The sequence below is a fragment of the Lissotriton helveticus genome, chromosome 7 (genome assembly GCF_964261635.1).
Source record: "Lissotriton helveticus chromosome 7, aLisHel1.1, whole genome shotgun sequence".
Lineage (NCBI taxonomy): Eukaryota > Metazoa > Chordata > Amphibia > Caudata > Salamandridae > Lissotriton > Lissotriton helveticus.
This window is the reverse complement of record NC_136068.1, coordinates 1,926,203,161-1,926,221,842: the sequence shown is the minus strand read 5'-3', so window position 1 is coordinate 1,926,221,842 and position 18,682 is coordinate 1,926,203,161. Positions and strand designations below refer to the sequence as shown.

Here is an 18,682-nt window from a genome sequence, read left to right as displayed (position 1 = left end):
ATACATGAAGAACATTTAAAATAACAGTTCGCACAGAATACTACCTGGAATACGGAAAACAGAATACATGAATCTTCTCGAGAACAGAACTGACTAGAACAGAAACTAGATGCACTGCTAAAACAGTACGAAACTTACCGGTCTCATAAAGAGACACGTCAGGACCCGCATCCACCGAAGTGGACACTTCGTTTTGGGTCTGTGTACCACCAAAACCCACGGACCAGAGTCAATTAGATTGACCCTGTCTAGATACTACCCCAGCAACGGTACTCACCGGGCAGCAAGAACGGAAGGCCTCGGACTGGACTGGACTGCTTCGACGCCGGACGGACGAACTTCGGACTTCTGTTACGGGTGGGCCTCCGGATACCTCGGACCTTGGACTCTCGGCTTGGGCTCTGGTCGGGACTCGCCGCGTTCCTCCACCGCCTCGTCTGGATGCTGGACCGCCACCTCCGTCTCCTCCGTGGGCCTGAGGGATACTTGAAGCAGAAATATCTGCACGTGCACGGTATGGTTCCGTCACGGCTGCAGAGGGTCAGGGGGCCGGCGTGGCTTCACCGGCTCGTGGGGAAAGGGCAAGTCCCTATTCGGGCGCCATTATGTGGTAAATAAATAAATAATACCTCTATTTTTGAATGGATAAATGAATAACAGATAGCTCAATAAATAAGAGTCAAGATTCGAGGTAGTAGGAGTTTGCAGGTTTAATACAGCATAAAGGACAGGAACAGGACAACCTGCACGGACAAGATCTGGGATGGCTAGCGCTAGCTTTAATAACAGTACACAAGCATATATACTAAAACAGTTGCATTACAATACATATGATAGGCGGAGCAGTGGGTGTGGTCAATAGCAGTCGCGAAAGATAAGGCATAAAAGTAGGTGTAACAGGGCGTATACATAGACATGTGATGCAAACGTAACAGAATATGTCATGAATGGGGCGGAAACATGGAGGGGGCTACCTAAGGAGCCGGGACCTCTAACCTAGTGGTGCGCGCAAACTGACAATGACGTGTTACTAGGAGAAGCTGGGGGCTATGAACTCTGTGCTAGGAGCAGAGACTGAAGTCTGGAGAGTCAGGGCGACATGTACCTAAACAGTATCTAGTATCTGATGTTTAGAGAACATGTTGATATAAACTAAGAGTCAGGAGGGGAGAGGCTAACAGACTCTAAGACTGGAGCATGCATTATTCTACATGTAGTGCGTTGAGGAATATTAAATGACCATTAAATGCAGTATTTCTCTTACATGGAGACGTAAAGGCTAGACAATGACGGAAACTATTGATGCGATTCAGTAGCTTAGGAATGCAGAGAAGGAGGGCTGGACTGATAACTAGAATCATAACATACTCTTGGCAGACTCGTGGGCAGAGCCAGGCGAGGCAGGAAGTAAGTTAAGGGTCGAGGATACAGGTGGGGGCTGTATCGCTCCTCAGCGAGGGCTCAGTCAGGAGACAGGAGCTGAATCTGGTGTCCGGGCCCTTTTGAGGCCTAGAAACGGGGATTTTACAATGAAATAACGTGCACACTGAGAAACGTGGCAACGCAACTTTACATAGGCCTAATACTCGTAGCTTTCACGAGAACTGGAAACTGGCATACTAGAGATGGACACAACTGTAATTGCGTCTTTAATCGAACATGGGGAATACATATGCATATTAATCATGCACACATAACATAAGATGGAGGACACGTAGGGACACAGAACATGGCAAAATTTACTTTTCCACACAGCCTTAAAACGACCCCATTGTCATAGGGTTAGTTACTCTGGTCCATGTTCACTTCACTGCCATCTCAGTCGCCCAAAAAGGTTGTGGTTGTAAAGGTCATAGTGCATATCTCTAAACTGCTGTTTGACAGCTTGGTAGTATAATTAGCAAACTGCTGTTCTCGATGGGACTGCCTCAAAGAAGGAGAAGAGAAGACCTACAAGTGTTGACAGATTGTTAGTATAGTTATCAAACCACTGCCCTCGATAGTATAGCCAGAAGATCAATTGGCCAGCAATGAACAGTAAATAATGGAAACAACTGCAAAACGTGTATATATGCAGAAGTATATATACAAGAAATATATATAACTGCAGAGACCTTAATGCAGGAATATTAATGGCTGTCAAATATCTATATTATAGGCTGACCCAGGGTATTTCATCGTTTAAGCCCCGAGTGTCAGTCGACAGCTTATAAATCCATTTCTGTTCTTTCGTGAACAAGTACTTGGAGACATCACTGATGTGCAATGGTATAAATGGTTTCTCCAGTACTGTCCACTGAAAGTCCTCTTCCCCGTCCGTGCTTCTTATCCACAAAATGCTTGGTCAGTCTGGTGAGAGTCTTTCTACACCTGAAAGAACTCTTGTGTTCGAGCATTCGTGTTCTGACTTTCCGGGTCGTCATACTGCCATACCTGATAGAACAGGGGCAGGTAAGCAAATAGATCAGTTGGGCACTATTGCAATTGGTGAATTGCACTTGCTCCCAAGGGCGATCAGTACCTAACTCTAACGATGTAGTGTGTTTCGTATGTGGACAGATAGAACAACACAGGATTGGGTGGTGTCCTGCCACAGCTGGTAGATCCCATAGTGCACCAATCGTTCGTTTGGGTGTCTCTTTTGGTCGTGTGTGAACCAAAAGGTCGCGTATACTGGTCGACCGCTTGAAAGCAAATAATGGAAGGTCAATTCTGTCATTCCTGCAGTTTAGAATACGCCAATGGTGACGAACAATCTTCTGGATGTTATTGGTTTGTGTGTTAAAGGTACTGACAAAAGTCAAACGGTCCATAGGTGGTTTCTCTATTGGAGGCTCAAGAAGAGCTTCGCGATGATTGTTCTTAGCCCGTTTAAGCGAGCGTTTCATCAGGTTCTTTGAATAGTATCTGGCCTGAAGTTGTTGTGACAGGCCCTCTGCATGTTTATGGAAAGTTTGTGGAGTAGAGCAGTTCCTCCGAACTCAGAGAAATTGCCCATACCGTAAATTATCCCGTAATGCTTTCGGATGATGGCTTCCGTATTGTAGAAGGGAATTTCTGGCCATCGGTTTGTGGTACAGTTCGCTATGCAGCCCTGTGGGAGTGGCATAAATAGAGAGATCAAGGAAAGAAAGTCTCTCTTGTTGATCTCTACTGTGAACCGTAGATACTGGTTCCTGGTATTCAGCCATTGATGGAATTGAAAAATCGATGCTCTATCACCTCTCCACACTACGAACACGTCATCGATATAACGTTTCCTCTACCTGATGGATTCATAGAATGGATTGGTGGGTACCAAGACGTGTTGTTGTTCAATGAACATACAGGTTCGCCAAGCTTGGAGCGAAAATGCTTCCCATGCTGGTCCCTGATGTCTGGAGATAGATCGTCTCCTCATACCTGAAAACATTTTCTTTCATCGCCAGTCTCGCTAGTGACATTACGAACTGAACAGATGTGATGGTGTCCAATTCAGATGGCCCCAGGATGGACATGATGGTCTCTAAAGTCTCATCCTGGGGGACAGAAGTGTACAGGGACTCTACGTTGAAAGAGACCAAATAGTCTCTTTCAAGATCATATTCAATATCCAGAATCACTCTGAGCACACCTTTAGTATCTCGCAGATAGGTGGGTATGGTGTGCACAATGGGTCTCAAACAATGATCCACAAAGGTGGAAAGGGGTTCCAAAATGGAACCCTGACCCGATATGATCGGTCTCCCAGGAGGTGGTCTCTGGGGTTTGTGCACTTTTGGCAAGACATAAAAATATGGTGTTGTTGGGTGCTTAGTCTGCAAGAATTGTGCTTCATGATTAGTGATCCAGCCTTCGCTGAGTGCCTCCTCTACCAGAATCTTACTTTGGATTGTTAGTTTCTCAGTTGGATTTTCCGACAGGGGCTCATAGGATCTCCTGTCATTAAGTTGACGAAGGCATTCAGACCTGTATTCGCTGGTGTCTAGGATCACGATCGCCCCGCCTTTATCGGCTGGTTTGATCGTTATCGTAGAGTCCTGCGATAGAGACTGTAAAGCTAGATGTTCTTGTCTGGATAGGTTTTTGAAGGTGTTAGGCTTAACGTTCCATAGCTTCTCAATAGGGTGGTAAAAGACTTTACTTCTCCCTCTGCGTACACCCCCATCCACACGCACTCTGAACCCTGGTTGAGGGATCTGGCTGTATATTTTGTACAGAAAATTATTACTATTCAAGATTCCCTCTCTTCCTCTTTCCAGCAGCAACCTGTGAGTCTGGGGTGTCCCATGTCCGATCATGGTCCTTTGTTGTGTGAGTTTCCTCCACTGGACAATGCAAGTTCTCTTGACATTCTGTCCAACCTTAAATCGGGATCTCCACAGGATCCGTGCCCGGCCAAGTGTTTAGCGAACTTGGCACCTGTGCTAAATGACTTGGTCAACCCCATTTTAAATATGTCACTCTTATCTGGGGTAGTTCCTAAGGCTTGGAAGAGCGCCATGATCCTGCCACTCCTGAAAAAACCAGCACTCGACCCTCTGGTCCATGCCAACTACAGACCTATCTCCTTACTCCCGGCTCTAGCGAAAGTGACTGAGAGGTTTGTTCACAGATCGATATCTAACTTCATCGAGGAAAACGATCTGTTACATAACACCCAATCCGGTTTCCGTGCGAATTTTAGCACGGAAACTGCGCTCCTCGAAGGCACAGACGCTATCCGGGAGGAGCTGGATGCTGGAAGAAAGGCGGTATTGGTCATGCTTGATCTGTCGGCGGCATTCGACACCGTTCCCCATGCGCTTCTCCTTGCTAGACTCTGGGATTTTGGTTTGCAGGGAACGGTGTGGAGATGGCTTCAATCCTTCTTAGCCGACCGCCGACAGACAATCTGGGCTCCTCCGTACTCCGCTGAGATGCCGCTGCTAGAAGTGGGGGTTCCTCAAGGGTCCATCTTGAGCCCCCTCCTTTTCAACATCTTTATGGCTCCTCTGGCAGCGGTCGCGGAGTCTTTCGGTGCCCGGATTGTCACCTACGCTGACGATACCCAGCTCCTGTTTGTGAGCAACAGGAATGGCCTGTTTAATGACGAGCAGATCAGAGGTTGTCTGAGTGCGGTTTTCGAGTGGTTAGGACACCATGGACTGAAATGCAACTCCGACAAGTCGGAGCTGCTCTTTTTCGGGTGCACCTCCGAGCCAGATTGGAAACCCTGGTGGCCGCAGGAGATGTCTCCCCCAGTTAGCACATCCCAGAAGGCCAAAAATTTGGGAGTGATCATTGATAATGACCTTTCTTTTGGTCCACATATTTCCTCTCTCACGGGGAAATGTTTTGGCATTCTACGAACGCTACGTAAATTTCTACCTTTAGTATCCATTGAGCACAGGAAAATTATTGTCCAGGCACTGGTGGGATCCAGACTGGATTACGCCAATGTCTTATTTCTGGGGCTTCCCAAATACCTGGTCAGGCGTCTTCAAGTCACTCAGAATTCTGCAGCCCGAGCGGTCTTTGGTCTCCCAAGAAGAGCTAGAGCCACTGCTCTTCTTTCGACCTTACATTGGCTCCCGGTTGATAAAAGGATTCTTTTTAAAACTTTGACTACGACCTACAAGGCCTTACACGGCATCGGTCCAAAATATATTTCCAATCGTGTGTCTTGGTACCAGCCTTCAAGATCTCTTAGATCTGCCGCGCTATCCAAAGTGAAGGTTCCCATCATTAAGCGCACCAGAGCAGGAGGTCGGTCTTTCCGCTATCTAGCTCCTCGTGCCTGGAATGACCTTCCGATTTCTCTAAGACAGGCTTCTAGCCTGATGTCCTTCCGAAAGGCCCTTAAAACATGGCTTTTCCCTTAGACCGCTGCTGTTTTTTTCTTTATGCGTGTGTTGCGATTCCCTTCAGTGTTATGTTTCTCCCTCACTTAGTGGATACCTTCGAAAAAGCGCCGGGATGCTCCAACTGGAGTGGCCGTGCGCTATAGAAGCACAAATATAACATAACATAACATAACATAACATATCATCCCTGACCCCTCTCTCAAATGTCAAAACCTGAGGAGGTATAGAATGGGTGGGTGGTTGGAAGGTCGATTTTGTCTTCAGACCGGTGTTAACGGTGTTAACGTCAACAGAATTATCAACTTCATCGTGTTTATCCTTAAAGAATTACCGGAGTCTTAATTTTCCGGAAGAACTGAGCTAACTCGCATTGAAGCAAGAATGGATCCCCATTGAATGTTGTAACAAAGCCCAGGCCCCTGTTGAGTACCTTTTCTTCCATTCCGTTTAGTATTTTGCTGCTCAGATTTACTACGAGACTGGATTCGTTTCGGTCCCCGTCGGAGGAGGAGGATTCCTCCTGGTGTGACTGCGGGTGCCCGCGTTTGGCCCCATCGAATCATCCCAGTGTACCTGCATCTGTTGATTTCTTCTTTTGCCTTGTGACCTCCGTGGGCCACCCCCTAAAAAAGGCTGGCTGGTGTAATTGGTCTGATAGCCTGGAAATTGTGCAATTGAGGGTGGATAATGATGTTGTTGAGGCTGGGGAGGGTGACCCATGGTACTGGAGTCCACCATGGCTGAAATTGTGGTGCCTGGTATCCCCTATAGCTGTTAAATCTATTCTGTCTTCCTCTGCCTCTTGCAAACAGTGCAGGTGGGCTGGATGAATCAGAATCACTACTGGCATCAGAGCTGGACCCTAAATAGTTGGAACCATATCTCTTGCCATTCTTTCTGAATTCAGGAGCCAAGTTAGAATCGCTCGTATAAGGATAAACGCGTTCATGTTTGAATTGCTCTAAGTCTCTCTTAAACTTATCTAACTTGATTTGTTGTATAGAATCTTTAAATTCTTTGTTGACGCTTGAAAAGAGTGGATGTCACCGTGGTTTTAATTTGTGAATCCAGTACTTGAATTTCAATTAAGATCAAATCGACTGCCCTCATAGCTGTACTAATTATGAGGCTAAGCCAGTCGCGCGTGCAGCGCCAGGCTATTAGTGACCAGTCCTTTAAAAAGATCTTGTCATTCAGAAACAAACAGGGAGCATTGGTCACTACCAAAGCCCGGTGGAGCGCAGCTTGCCCTAAGGTATTCTGCCATAGCTATACCGTGTACTGAGGTGCGCGAATGTGATTTCTTCAGTGTAAGAACCTTAGTCCATTCATCAAGCGCACCTGCTGATAGAGTCGGAAGTGCTTCCAAAATACTCGGCATGCTATCGAGTATGGATTGGAGAATTGTGTCGTCATAAGCCAGTCCACTAATTTCAGCCATTTTGTCACAGCTATAGATGCGAGAGTGCACAGTCTCTAGAAACACACTAACTGGGTATACAAAGAAAATAGTGCTCTACACCTAATTCACACGTGTAATTGAAGTAGACTACCAACTCAGTGTAATCATTTAAAATAGACCCACAGCCGAGGAGTTCATAGGAGTCCCTGTGTCCCCCTTTTTCTATCCATGCATCTCATGCCTTACTCCCACAGAGTGTGACCTCCTATTCCCTGAGCTTGGTCCAGGTGAGGTGAGGTCCAGTCCCCGGTCAAGCTGGGTGAGCTATAAGAAATTGCAATTATGTGCTTAATTTCATGTATGGAACAAAGTAAGAGAATAACTCGGTGTTTGTGTTTGTTTTATAGATGTGAGACACACCACTTGAGATGGAGGAACAGTAACACTTATATGTCTATGTGTATCCTTTTTTAAGCTAGTAGTATCACTTTTTGCAGTAGCAATAATTATAGAGCAGCGGCCCTGAAGAAAGCTGTGGGATGATGCCCCGTCTGGCTGAAACATGTTGGCCCGTTGGCAGTTATTTGTTTAAAACTGCTTTGTTGCACTGTTCTTGGTTTTAATTAGGGGTTGAGCCGATACTTCAATAAAAAATTTCCTTATCCGGACTCCTCACCCTATTTTACTCCACCATTTCCTTTTTTGGTTCTGCACTGCACCGTTCCCATTGATTACATTTCTCATGCTCGGAAGGTGATTGTGGGTCTGACCCATTTTTCAGTCTGTTACAGTGGGTATGGAAAAAAGTCTCAATGATCAAGAGACATACCATCCCAACTTGTGGAGGACCAAATGAGAAAATTGATCATCACGATATATTGATGGGAATCCATTGACTTGTTTTGGGTCTCACTGACAATCACTCACGTCCTTGTTTTTGTCTACTGTTTGTTCCGTACTTTTGAGGCTATATAGGATTTGGTGTCTTGACTCACTTAGTAAAGGAGTCTGGCCATGTGAAGCCAACTGAGTGGCTCTTTGTGAGACCCCCGTTTTTTTGTGTTATTACATTAACTTTGCTGTGCTGTCCAATAGAGAGATTGGGTGGTAGTTAGCCGGATGTGCGCCGCTCCCCTCCTTATGGATTGGGACTATGACGGACTGTCTCCAATACGGCAGAAGGCCGGCTTTAGCTATGGCATTCGATGCTGCTGTGAAGACCGGTACCCAGAGAGGTGTATTAGTTGTAAAGACATCCAGTGGAATCCCATCTGGCCCGGGTGCCTTCAGCACTGGTGATTGTTTAAAGCTAGTTCTACTTCATCTATGGAGAACTCCAGTGCTGGTGGAGTCTTCGAATATGGCTCAGGTAGCTATAGCATTTTGGGTGTTTGTTCCTGGAATATTTTTTCGGAAATGGCTTACCCATGTGGCCGCATCTATGTGGAGGTCCAGTGAAGGCCCACTCTCTTCCTGGAAAAGAGACACCATTAACTATTTTCTAGAAAGATTTGCTGTCTTTGAATATGGAAGCTGATCTCAGGTTTTCCCAGGCTCCATTGGCTATAACCCTTTTTCTTTCCTGCCTTGCAGATTTATAAGCAGACCTGAGGCTTCCGTAAGATTTTGATCTGTAGGTTGCGATTTGAGTGCTTTATGAAGTTCCGCTAATGCTTGTGATCAATTTTTCCAAACCACCTTAGTTGTAAGGGTGTTTTTTGGGATATTTTACAAGTAAGGTGCTCCTTTATGGAAGTTTGGATACTGCTAAATGCTTCCATGATTTGGTTAACCTTGGAAGGTAAGTTCAGACATAGACAGACCTCCTTATATGAAAAGGACACTATTTTCGGTAACAAGTTTGTGGGGTCAATGCTCTTCCATTTTACAGTGTAGCTGTTTTTCCTGGCTAGTGTTGGTTTGGGTAAGCAATTGGGGCCCAAACTTTTGGGTGAGTGCCAGCTAAACGTAAAATGCAGAAAGGAGTGATCACTGAATTCAGACAGTGTGACCTCAATGTTCTTAACGTTTCTGCATGAGGAGTCTCTGGTTTCTGCGTCACCAGCCGACTGGACTACGGAAACGCCCTCTACGCCGGAACCACAGCCAAGCTACAGAAAAGACTCCAGCGCATCCAGAACGCCTCCGCCCGACTCATCCTGGATGTCCCCCGACGCAGCCACATCTCCAGCCACCTGAGGAACCTGCACTGGCTCCCCGTCGACAAGAGGATCACGTTCCGGCTCCTCACCCACGCACAGAAGTCTCTCCACGACCTGGGCCCCAAGTACCTCAATGACCGCCTGACCTTCTACACGCCCACCCGCCAGCTACGGTCCACCAGCCTCGCCCTCGCAGCCGTACCACGCATCCGAAGAGCCACCGCCGGTGGAAGATCCTTCTCTTACCTGGCTGCCAAGACTTGGAACTCCCTCCCCATCCACCTTTGGCTAACCCAGGACCATCTCGCCTTCAGGAAACAACTCAAGACCTGGCTGTTCGAGCAGTAGCATACCCCTCCCCCCAAGCGCCTTGCGACCCTCCCGGGTGAGTAGTGCGCTATACAAATGGCATGATTGATTGATTGACATAGGGAACAACATGAAATCAATACTTGAGGACCCCCCTGCCTGATGAAACATTACCGCCATTTGTCCTGTGATAGAACATTTTGGATTAACAGTTTCCAAGTGCCATGCCATCAGTAAGCTATTTAACGCGTTGCTGTAGTTATGATGGTTGAAATGAGTCAGGGGATGACTCTTTTCACCAATAACCCCACATAGGGTAGGGTTAGTAATGTAATGTAATGTAATGTAATGTATGTGTCTTGTAAAGCGCACTGCTGCCCTGAGGCGTCATGGCGCTGTAGACCGCTGGGGAACCCGTCCTGGCTATCCCTGTGAGATGGTCCCTACTGGGTATCTCCAAGGTGAAACCAGGCATCCCCGGTGAATGTGGGGGGCCGTTGTAGAGATGAGGCAAGCTAATGCCCAGACTTGCCGAGTGTGATCCCTGGTTAGAGTAGGCACCGAGGCGAGAATTATCGAGTCCGCTGACCCTGGTCCACGACCCTGCCGCGTCGGGAATTGAACCCTGGTCCTGGGCCGTTCTCTGCTTCCGGGTCTGCCGCCTCTAACCAGTGAGCCACACCACTCCATAGTGTGATTACAAGTGTGAGAGTTAAAATCCCCGACCCATATAATAAATGGCCATCTGGTATAACTGGAAAGCAAGCCCTCCATTGTGTGTCCCAGTTCTTCTACAACCTCTGCTTGATTTATGAAGTTGTTGTTGTAGAAATGTATTAATACTAAATCAGGATTTTCCATCCCCTTGCAACCATGATGTGAAAATAATTTGAGTTGTTAAAAAATACTATTTTGTCAAACCCGAGTGTTATTATACCCCCTTTGACTCTACCTTTGATATAAAGGATGGCTTGCGTGAAAATAAAGTGATAGCATTTTAGGAAGAAAGGTTTCTGTGCCCATGTCTCATGCAAACACATTATGCTAATGTCACTCAGCATAATGCTCCTCTTAGTATGCATTTTCAAAGCTTCAGATTTTCAGCAGTACAGTGCAATGTTAAAGATCCCTAAGGTGGGCAATTCTTTTACAGAGAATGCCTGGTTTAGGTGAGCACATCCTCTGTGGAATAGTGGCTTTACATGTCTATTGAGTAAATAATAAGAAAAGATTGGGGGGAGATGAGTCCTGTATTCTCCAATAAGAGGAAACAGTGTCAATATTGGTCTTGATGTTTTTAGTCCTCAGCATGAGCAGTGTTAGAAGTCTCCTTCTCTGGAGCCTGTGCAGGTGGTGGTGTCTGGCTGAGTGTTTTGATTCATTTCTGTGTGTAGTATGAACTCTTTCTCCCTGGTCACTCTCAGGCTGATCAGCAGGGCTGTAGGGATTTACAGGAGTCAACTATTTGCTTGTTTTAATCGTTGGTTTTAGAGTGCCCAGCACTGCACAAAGAAGTGTCTCTGAAACAATTCCACGGTTGATGAATCATAAGATTCTTTGGATTTCCCATGAATTTTGAACAGCATGGCAGCTAAATCTAAGAGAACAAATCAGATAAAACCTTTGAAGAGAGCAGGCGGCAATGCTAGGAACGTTTCACTTTGGAAGCTGTTCTCGTGGGAATCTTCGGCTGAAACATTGATATGTGCCTCAACTTTTTCATGTGGGCCAGAATTCTGAACACAGAGAGAGCATGACAGGCATGCTGATGCCGCAGGAAACAGGCAATGACGGAGATGTTCATTAGGGCTTCATTTAAAGATCATGTTCTGTGCAGCATTTGAAATTCAAAGGGGGGACAGAATTCTATGCCCAGTAAATCAGGGAGGATGTTGACATGAAAGCTGTATACATTTTACCATCTACCTTTTCTGGGCCTCCATCAACTGTATATTATCTGTCCTGTTCCTAGCCTCTAGGTCGAATAGTTTGTACTGAGCATTTGCAGTAAAATATTTACTGCGATTGCACCATTTGTGGTAAAATAAATGACAGCAAATGAAAAAAATACCTGAATGCGAATTTAAAGTCTAAAAGTGGGGTGTTGGTGGTCCAGGAAGCAGTGGCGCCCTGCTGCTATTGCGTGTAGTGTGCTGGATACCTGTAAGTACTGTGCCAAAGGTTAGAGGAAACTCCCTTTAACCCCTATGTGTGAATGAGAAATCCCAGACGTATAAGTGTGCACAGGACTTTGGTTCATAACTGAATATGTGTATCTGTTAAGCACACTGCTTTTTTGTAATTTCACGTAATCTTTCTGTCATTTTACATAAATAGGCACAGGCAAATTCTACACATTTGACACACTCCAAACACAGAAGGGGAGATGTGTTAAACTTTGAACAAATGAATACATTTTCTACTGGTGTATTCTTCCATTACACAATCCATGCTTAACATCACGCACACGACCTTGTACTGTGGTGCGCAATAAGTGTGCTGACACAGGACACTCTAAAGTAAAGCAGCACAAAAATCACTGTATCTTAGTAGATATGGCACTCCTCAAAGGTTCCCCTTTCATGCAACTCATCAAAGAAACTTTCATTCCATTCTGATCAAATATTTTCTCTTGTGTGACACGCTTAAACAATCAGGACGGCAGCAGCCCCTGTTTACCCTGTCTTTAATAAGAAACCACTGAAAACAATACCTAGGACAATTTGCTCTATTTCTGGCCCAATACAAACTTGATTTAATGTGATACCTCTTCACTTACATTGATCTTCTGAGATCATTTTGAAATGTGCTTAGGCATGCTCCTCATGATTAGCATATTAAATATTGTTCATGATTCTTTAACTAATTGGAATGATACTCTACTTGATTTAGGTCTTTAAATAATCAACTACCATAAGATGAGACTCGGCTGAAACCTTCAACAGTCATGTCAAAGAGGCTGAACACTGTCATAATTAAATGGCTGGAAACCTCAACTTCAAGACACTGTTTGTGATGGTTATTCCTCTGCCAATCATTAGACTCAAAATCACAAGACAACATTAACACACAATCACCAACATCAGCATCAGATTGACATGAGATTATCATCTCATCGTTCCAAGCTTAGAGATCGCTTCCATCAATGCACAGGGGAAATGCTTTAATGATCACATTCATTTTAAGTGAAACCTGATCCTACAAGCGCCGTATGGAGTCATCATACTGCGATTGGTGTAAATCACGAGTCTCACACCCGAACCATCAGCACTTACTGTGACATCCACATCATCTGGGTCGCATGTTCTGAATTTGCGGATGTACCTCATAATGGTACTTGTCTCGTTTTCAGTCACAGAAAGTAGCCTCAAGTTCTGAATTGGATCCAATATTGGCTTAATCTGCCCAACTGCATGGTAGTCCTGAAATGAAACACAATTTGCTGATTAATTCATCAGTGCATAGATATCCCTTTCTTGGTTTTGAGTGTTAGTACGGTGTTTTTATTAGGTTGTAGGAGGTGGATGGAGTACATAATACCATTAAATAATGTTTATGTGAGTGAAATTACATTTTATTGTAAAAGCTAATATCACAATTAAGAGATATGGGAAGGTTTCTTCTATGTTCTGCTGTGTTTCTAATGTGCTCTGTGCAAACAACCTTATTTGCCTACTTTGGTCAGCCAACCTCATAATGTCATATGTTGGTAAATAACTGAAAAGATAGATGACAGTCAGAAAGAGTGGGCTTAACGGAGAGGATGGTGCTTCTGGTGGAGTCTTCTAAGTAGCCTGTACCTCATCAATATACCTACAACCTGTTAACCTATGGGGACAGGGTACGTTACTCCTGCTTACGAAGAAGAAATATTCCACTATAACAGTAACCTATCAATGCAATCCAATTGACATGATTAAGAATTTTCTGTGCACAGAATCTATTGCTAAGGAACTCCCGCAATATCACTACAAGCTCTGAAAATCAGAAGCATCACTAATTAACAATAAATAAAATAGGCAGATCCCACCATGTGTTGAACTATAGAGCGGTCACAACTTTTTTGTGGCAAAAAGTCATGGGACTGTATATCACCCCACATCAATAAAATGTCTCTGTTGGTCTCATACCAATCTGTTTCCAAATTGTTTCCAAATTGCGCTGCACAGACACTGTGAAACAAAAGATTCTAGATGACATTCTCTGCATACTAGAAGCATCATTGATTGTCTATGTTTATTAGCGGGCTTGCATACGTCGGCCGACCTAAACTTGTTAAAATCCTTGACCAAGGCATGTATCTTTAAAAAAGTTTCTACTTTGGTCCGCTTCTCTTTACTCTCCAATCCAAGCAATCACTGAGTTTAGGCGAATCCCTCTCCAAATCAACCATGATCACATGTATCACAATCATTGCTAAGGAAAGGATATCACAACACTTCTCATTATCTATCTCAGTGTTATGTAGACTTCATCCTGGCGTCCTTATCCTGAGGGAATTACCACACGTTTATTTTTATTGTCACTTTACCATGCAGCACTTTACTATACAATAAGTATGTTTCCCCCAAGAATTGGTGCACTTACTCCAAAATAGGTAGTTTGATTCGGCATCACTCCACCGATCGCAATGTCTGCCCCAGTCATGCCTCCGCCGGGGCTGAGTCCGAACCCGACCCATCCTAGTGTCTGGGCTTCCACCTGAAATGTGATCTCCTTGGTGGCCTTGTTCAAGTCCCACCTAACAACCACTGTACCTTCGCGGTTCATGGCCCTTGAGAACCTCAGGTCCTCCATCTCACCTGCAGCCAGAGACAGCAAGGAAAGAAAATATATGACTTGGCGGCCCATGTTTAATGAATTGGACCACCAATGGCCCATAGAATATCAGAAAGTACAGAACAGAAGCTTTGCATGCGAGTCCTTCTCTGAGGATCTCAGCGTATGCAACTCATATGTATCACCCACTCTTGGAATGAAGTTCTCAAGTTTAGCCCACAGCATTTTTAAGACAACCCAGCTTCAATACAAAACATGCAACATTAAATGAAGTTAAAGCAGATGAGGTCATAATCAGACAGAGCAGCAACCTTCAGGAAGGGTGGCGGCTTTTCTATGTTGGTGCAGTCAACTGCCTATGCCTTCACGCGTATCAATTGACAGTACTGTCTAACTGCTTGGCTTGCATTGTAGCAATCTTCAGCTGTGCATACATGATTTTTCATCTGAACACAGTCCAACGTACTGTCATTACTGCTGTTAGCTTTTTATTTGCTGTTATTTCATTAAGACAACATGTACTAATATCTTGCCTTTCTTTGCAATAAATTGCCTACATTTTTTGTAGACAATTGGCTAGGGAGCACAAGGAAGATGGTCTGTCTACAGAGGATCTCCCAGGTAAGTGAGGAAATGTAAACAACAAACCTGAATTTAGTGGAAAATCTTAGATTTTCCAAAGGATGTTATGTGTGTGCCTGAGGCTTAGACTGAAATGACTAGATTGAGATGTTATCTTCAGTAAACTGGGGGCATGGACCACCCACACACATTTGAACTGGTGGTATTGGAATCACTTGTTGTGATATTCGTTTGCTCACCTAAATAGATGTTGATCTTCAGTTCATAAGTTTGATTAAAGCTGCAGGAAGTCATAAGATTAGTCAGGGGTCAATTAATTAGTAGTGCTATATGGTATTTTTCATTTTTTATTTACAACACATTTATATACAACTAACATTTCTTATAGGTGATCTATTAAAATCCCGCCAACTCAAAACGTTTTCCATGTTACACTCTGTACAGCTGATACATTTCACCAGAACTGGGACAAACGTTGTTGCCTGATCGATAGCTTTAGCCACTGTGACCTCTGCACATGAATAAACTAACTATAATTCCACCCAACCATCCAGAACCAACCCATATATTCTTCATCCTAGATCTGTGCAGTCCTCTATACAAGCCATCATATAAACATCCACACATGTATCCATACACACACTTGGACTCATCTATTTATCATTGTATCCAGACATCCAACGCTACACACACACACACAATCAGCAATCAATGAATCCATCAATCCAGTCATCACAATTGTTGATTGAACCTGTGTGTGTACCTGTATATGTGTGTGCGTGTGTATGTGTGTGCGTGTGTATGTGTGTGCGTGGGTGGTGCCTTTAACCCACACTGTGGCTATGTGGGAGCAGAGCCTAATAATTTCACAAAACACCAATATTTCAGATCACCCCAAATTAATTCAAATTACCTCAAATTGTGTGCAGAGAGTAAGGCGGACTCGAACTGGGGGACGCCGTTGGGGGACGAACTGGGGTACGCCGTTTTTCAGTGAACGCAGCGACCCTGTGGAATGCTCTCCCACCCAGGATCCGGATGGAGCCGAGCTATCCGAAGTTCCGAAAGCTCCTTAAAACTTTTCTATTCCCCCAGGACTCCTAGACGCTGGTACTGTCCCTGGTATTCCTTGTTCTACAGCGCTGGGATGCTCTCGGGCAGCCATGCGCTCTACAAATCCATTTTCATTTCATTCATTCATTCACTCAAACAACTTTGATCTAGACGTAAAGACTCCACTATTCTCACAATGGGGGACAACTAAGTAACATCAGTAAATCGGTGAATAAATTAGGTCACTGATTAACAAAGTTTTACGCCATGGGAAATGTTAAAGAATGTAGAAAAAGATAGTATAGAATAATTAGTTGTCTTGAAGATAATGCAATACAGAGTACATAGTTAGAATTATCACAGAGTCGCAAAAATACAGCAAAACCAATAAAGCATTATTGAGAACTAAGCCTGAATGGTAAATTAGGAAAGATTGTGCACCCAGATGGTAATCAACAGCATCTCTGGGTGAATGGAATGAGCATCACGTTCCACATCCCACCTCACACCTCTTCTCAGCAACCCTCCAGCACTCAGCTCTCCACTGCCCACGCGCCCTCCATCCAAGGAGCCAACGCTGGTGGCCACGCCCCCTCCATCCAAGGAGCCAACGCTGGTGGCCACGCCCCCTCCATCCAAGGAGCCAACGCGGGTGGCCACGCCCCCTCCATCCAAGGAGCCAACGCTGGTGGCCACGCCCCCTCCATCCAAGGAGCCAACGCTGGTGGCCACGCCCCCTCCATCCAAGGAGCCAACGCTGGTGGCCACGCCCCCTCCATCCAAGGAGCCAACGCTGGTGGCCACGCCCCCTCCATCCAAGGAGCCAAAGCTGGTGGCCACGCCCCCTCCATCCAAGGAGCCAACGCTGGTGGCCACGCCCCCTCCATCCAAGGAGCCAACGCCGGTGGCCACGCCCCCTCCATCCAAGGAGCCAACGCCGGTGGCCACGTCCCCTCCATCCAAGGACCCAACGCCGGTGGCCACGTCCCCTCCATCCAAGGACCCAACGCCGGTGGCCACGCCCCCTCCATCCAAGGAGCCAACGCCGGTGGCCACGTCCCCTCCATCCAAGGAGCCAACGCCGGTGGCCACACCCCCTCCAGCCAAGGAGCCAACGCCGGTGGCCACGCCCCCTCCATCCAAGGAGCCAACACCGGTGGCCACGCCCCCTCCATCCAAGGAGCCAACGCTGGTGGCCACGCCCCCTCCATCCAAGGAGCCAACACCGGTGGCCACGCCCCCTCCATCCAAGGAGCCAACGCTGGTGGCCACGCCCCCTCCATCCAAGGAGCCAACGCTGGTGGCCACGCCCCCTCCATCCAAGGAGCCAACGTTGGTGGCCACACCCCCTCCATCCAAGGAGCCAACGCTGGTGGCCACGTCCCCTCCATCCAAGGAGCCAACGCTGGTGGCCACGCCCCCTCCATCCAAGGAGCCAACGCTGGTGGCCACGCCCCATCCATCCAAGGAGCCAAAGCTGGTGGCCACGCCCCCTCCATCCAAGGAGCCAACGCTGGTGGCCACGCGCCCTCCATCCAAGGAGCCAACGCTGGTGGCCACGCTCCCTCCATCCAAGGAGCCAACGCTGGTGGCCACGCCCCCTCCATTCAAGGAGCCAACGCTGGTGGCCACGCCCCCTCCATCCAAGGAGCCAACGCTGGTGGCCACGCCCCCTCCATCCAAGGAGCCAACGCTGGTGGCCACGCCCCCTCCATCCAAGGAGCCAACGCTGGTGGCCACGCTCCCTTCCTCCAAGGAGCCAACGCTGGTGGCCACGCCCCCTCCATCCAAGGAGCCAATGCTGGTGGCCACGCCCCCTCCATCCAAGGAGCCAACGCTGGTGGCCACGCCTTCCCGCACCTCTCTCCTGTTGCCTGGAACATACTCCTCCTTCACATTAGGGCCACCAGCTCAGTCTTAAAATTCAAGCAGAAACGGATAACTTGATTCTTCACATAGGACGCTGACGGGGTGGAAGTAAACCTCCTCATCAACATCAAGATACCCTCCCGGGTGGGACGGGAGCTTTAAAAGTGCACATAACATAACATAACACGCTCCCTTCCACACAATCCTAGGCTTTCACAATCATCAAATATGAGATTTAAAATGATGCATTTTGATTTCTTGCCTTCTTCCCTTGTTTGCCTTCTTTCTTTCTTTTTTCCTTCTTTCCTCCTTACTTTCCTTCTTTTTGGCTCCTGTTATACTTTTTATTTTTTTCAACCTTAGTCCTTTCATTTCTTTCTTTCTTTCTTTCTTTCTTTCTTTCTTTCTTTCTTTCTTTCTTTCTTTCTTTCTTTCTTTCTTTCTTTCTTTCTTTCTTTCTTCCTTTTTTCTTTTCTTTCTTTCTTTCTTTCATCCCTTTTGCATTCCTTCCTCTCCTTTTTACCTACCTCCTTTCTTTCCTTGTTCCCTTCCTTCCATATTCCCTTTCTTCCTTTTTAGTCCTACGTCCTTCTTTTTTTCTCATCCCTCATTCTTTCTTTTTCTGCCCTTTGTCCTTTTTTTGATTTTACTAAAAGTATTTATAACATAGTTACTTATAGGGTTTATATTGTGTCATTCAC

At 46.0% G+C, this 18,682-nt stretch overlaps 1 protein-coding gene across 1 annotated transcript in view; it reads right to left on the bottom strand.

The window, feature by feature from the left end:
* Positions 1 to 14,549, bottom strand: part of LOC144769986 (DBH-like monooxygenase protein 2) — a 119,512-nt gene extending 104,963 nt beyond the window's left edge. The window contains exons 1-2 of the mRNA XM_078654182.1: positions 14,286 to 14,549; positions 12,974 to 13,120 (exon numbers count right to left, since the gene is read on the bottom strand). Of these exons, the coding sequence (XP_078510308.1) occupies positions 12,974 to 13,120; positions 14,286 to 14,549 (411 nt within the window). The remainder of the gene's footprint in view (positions 1 to 12,973; positions 13,121 to 14,285) is intronic.
* Between the last annotated feature and the right edge of the window lie 4,133 nt (positions 14,550 to 18,682).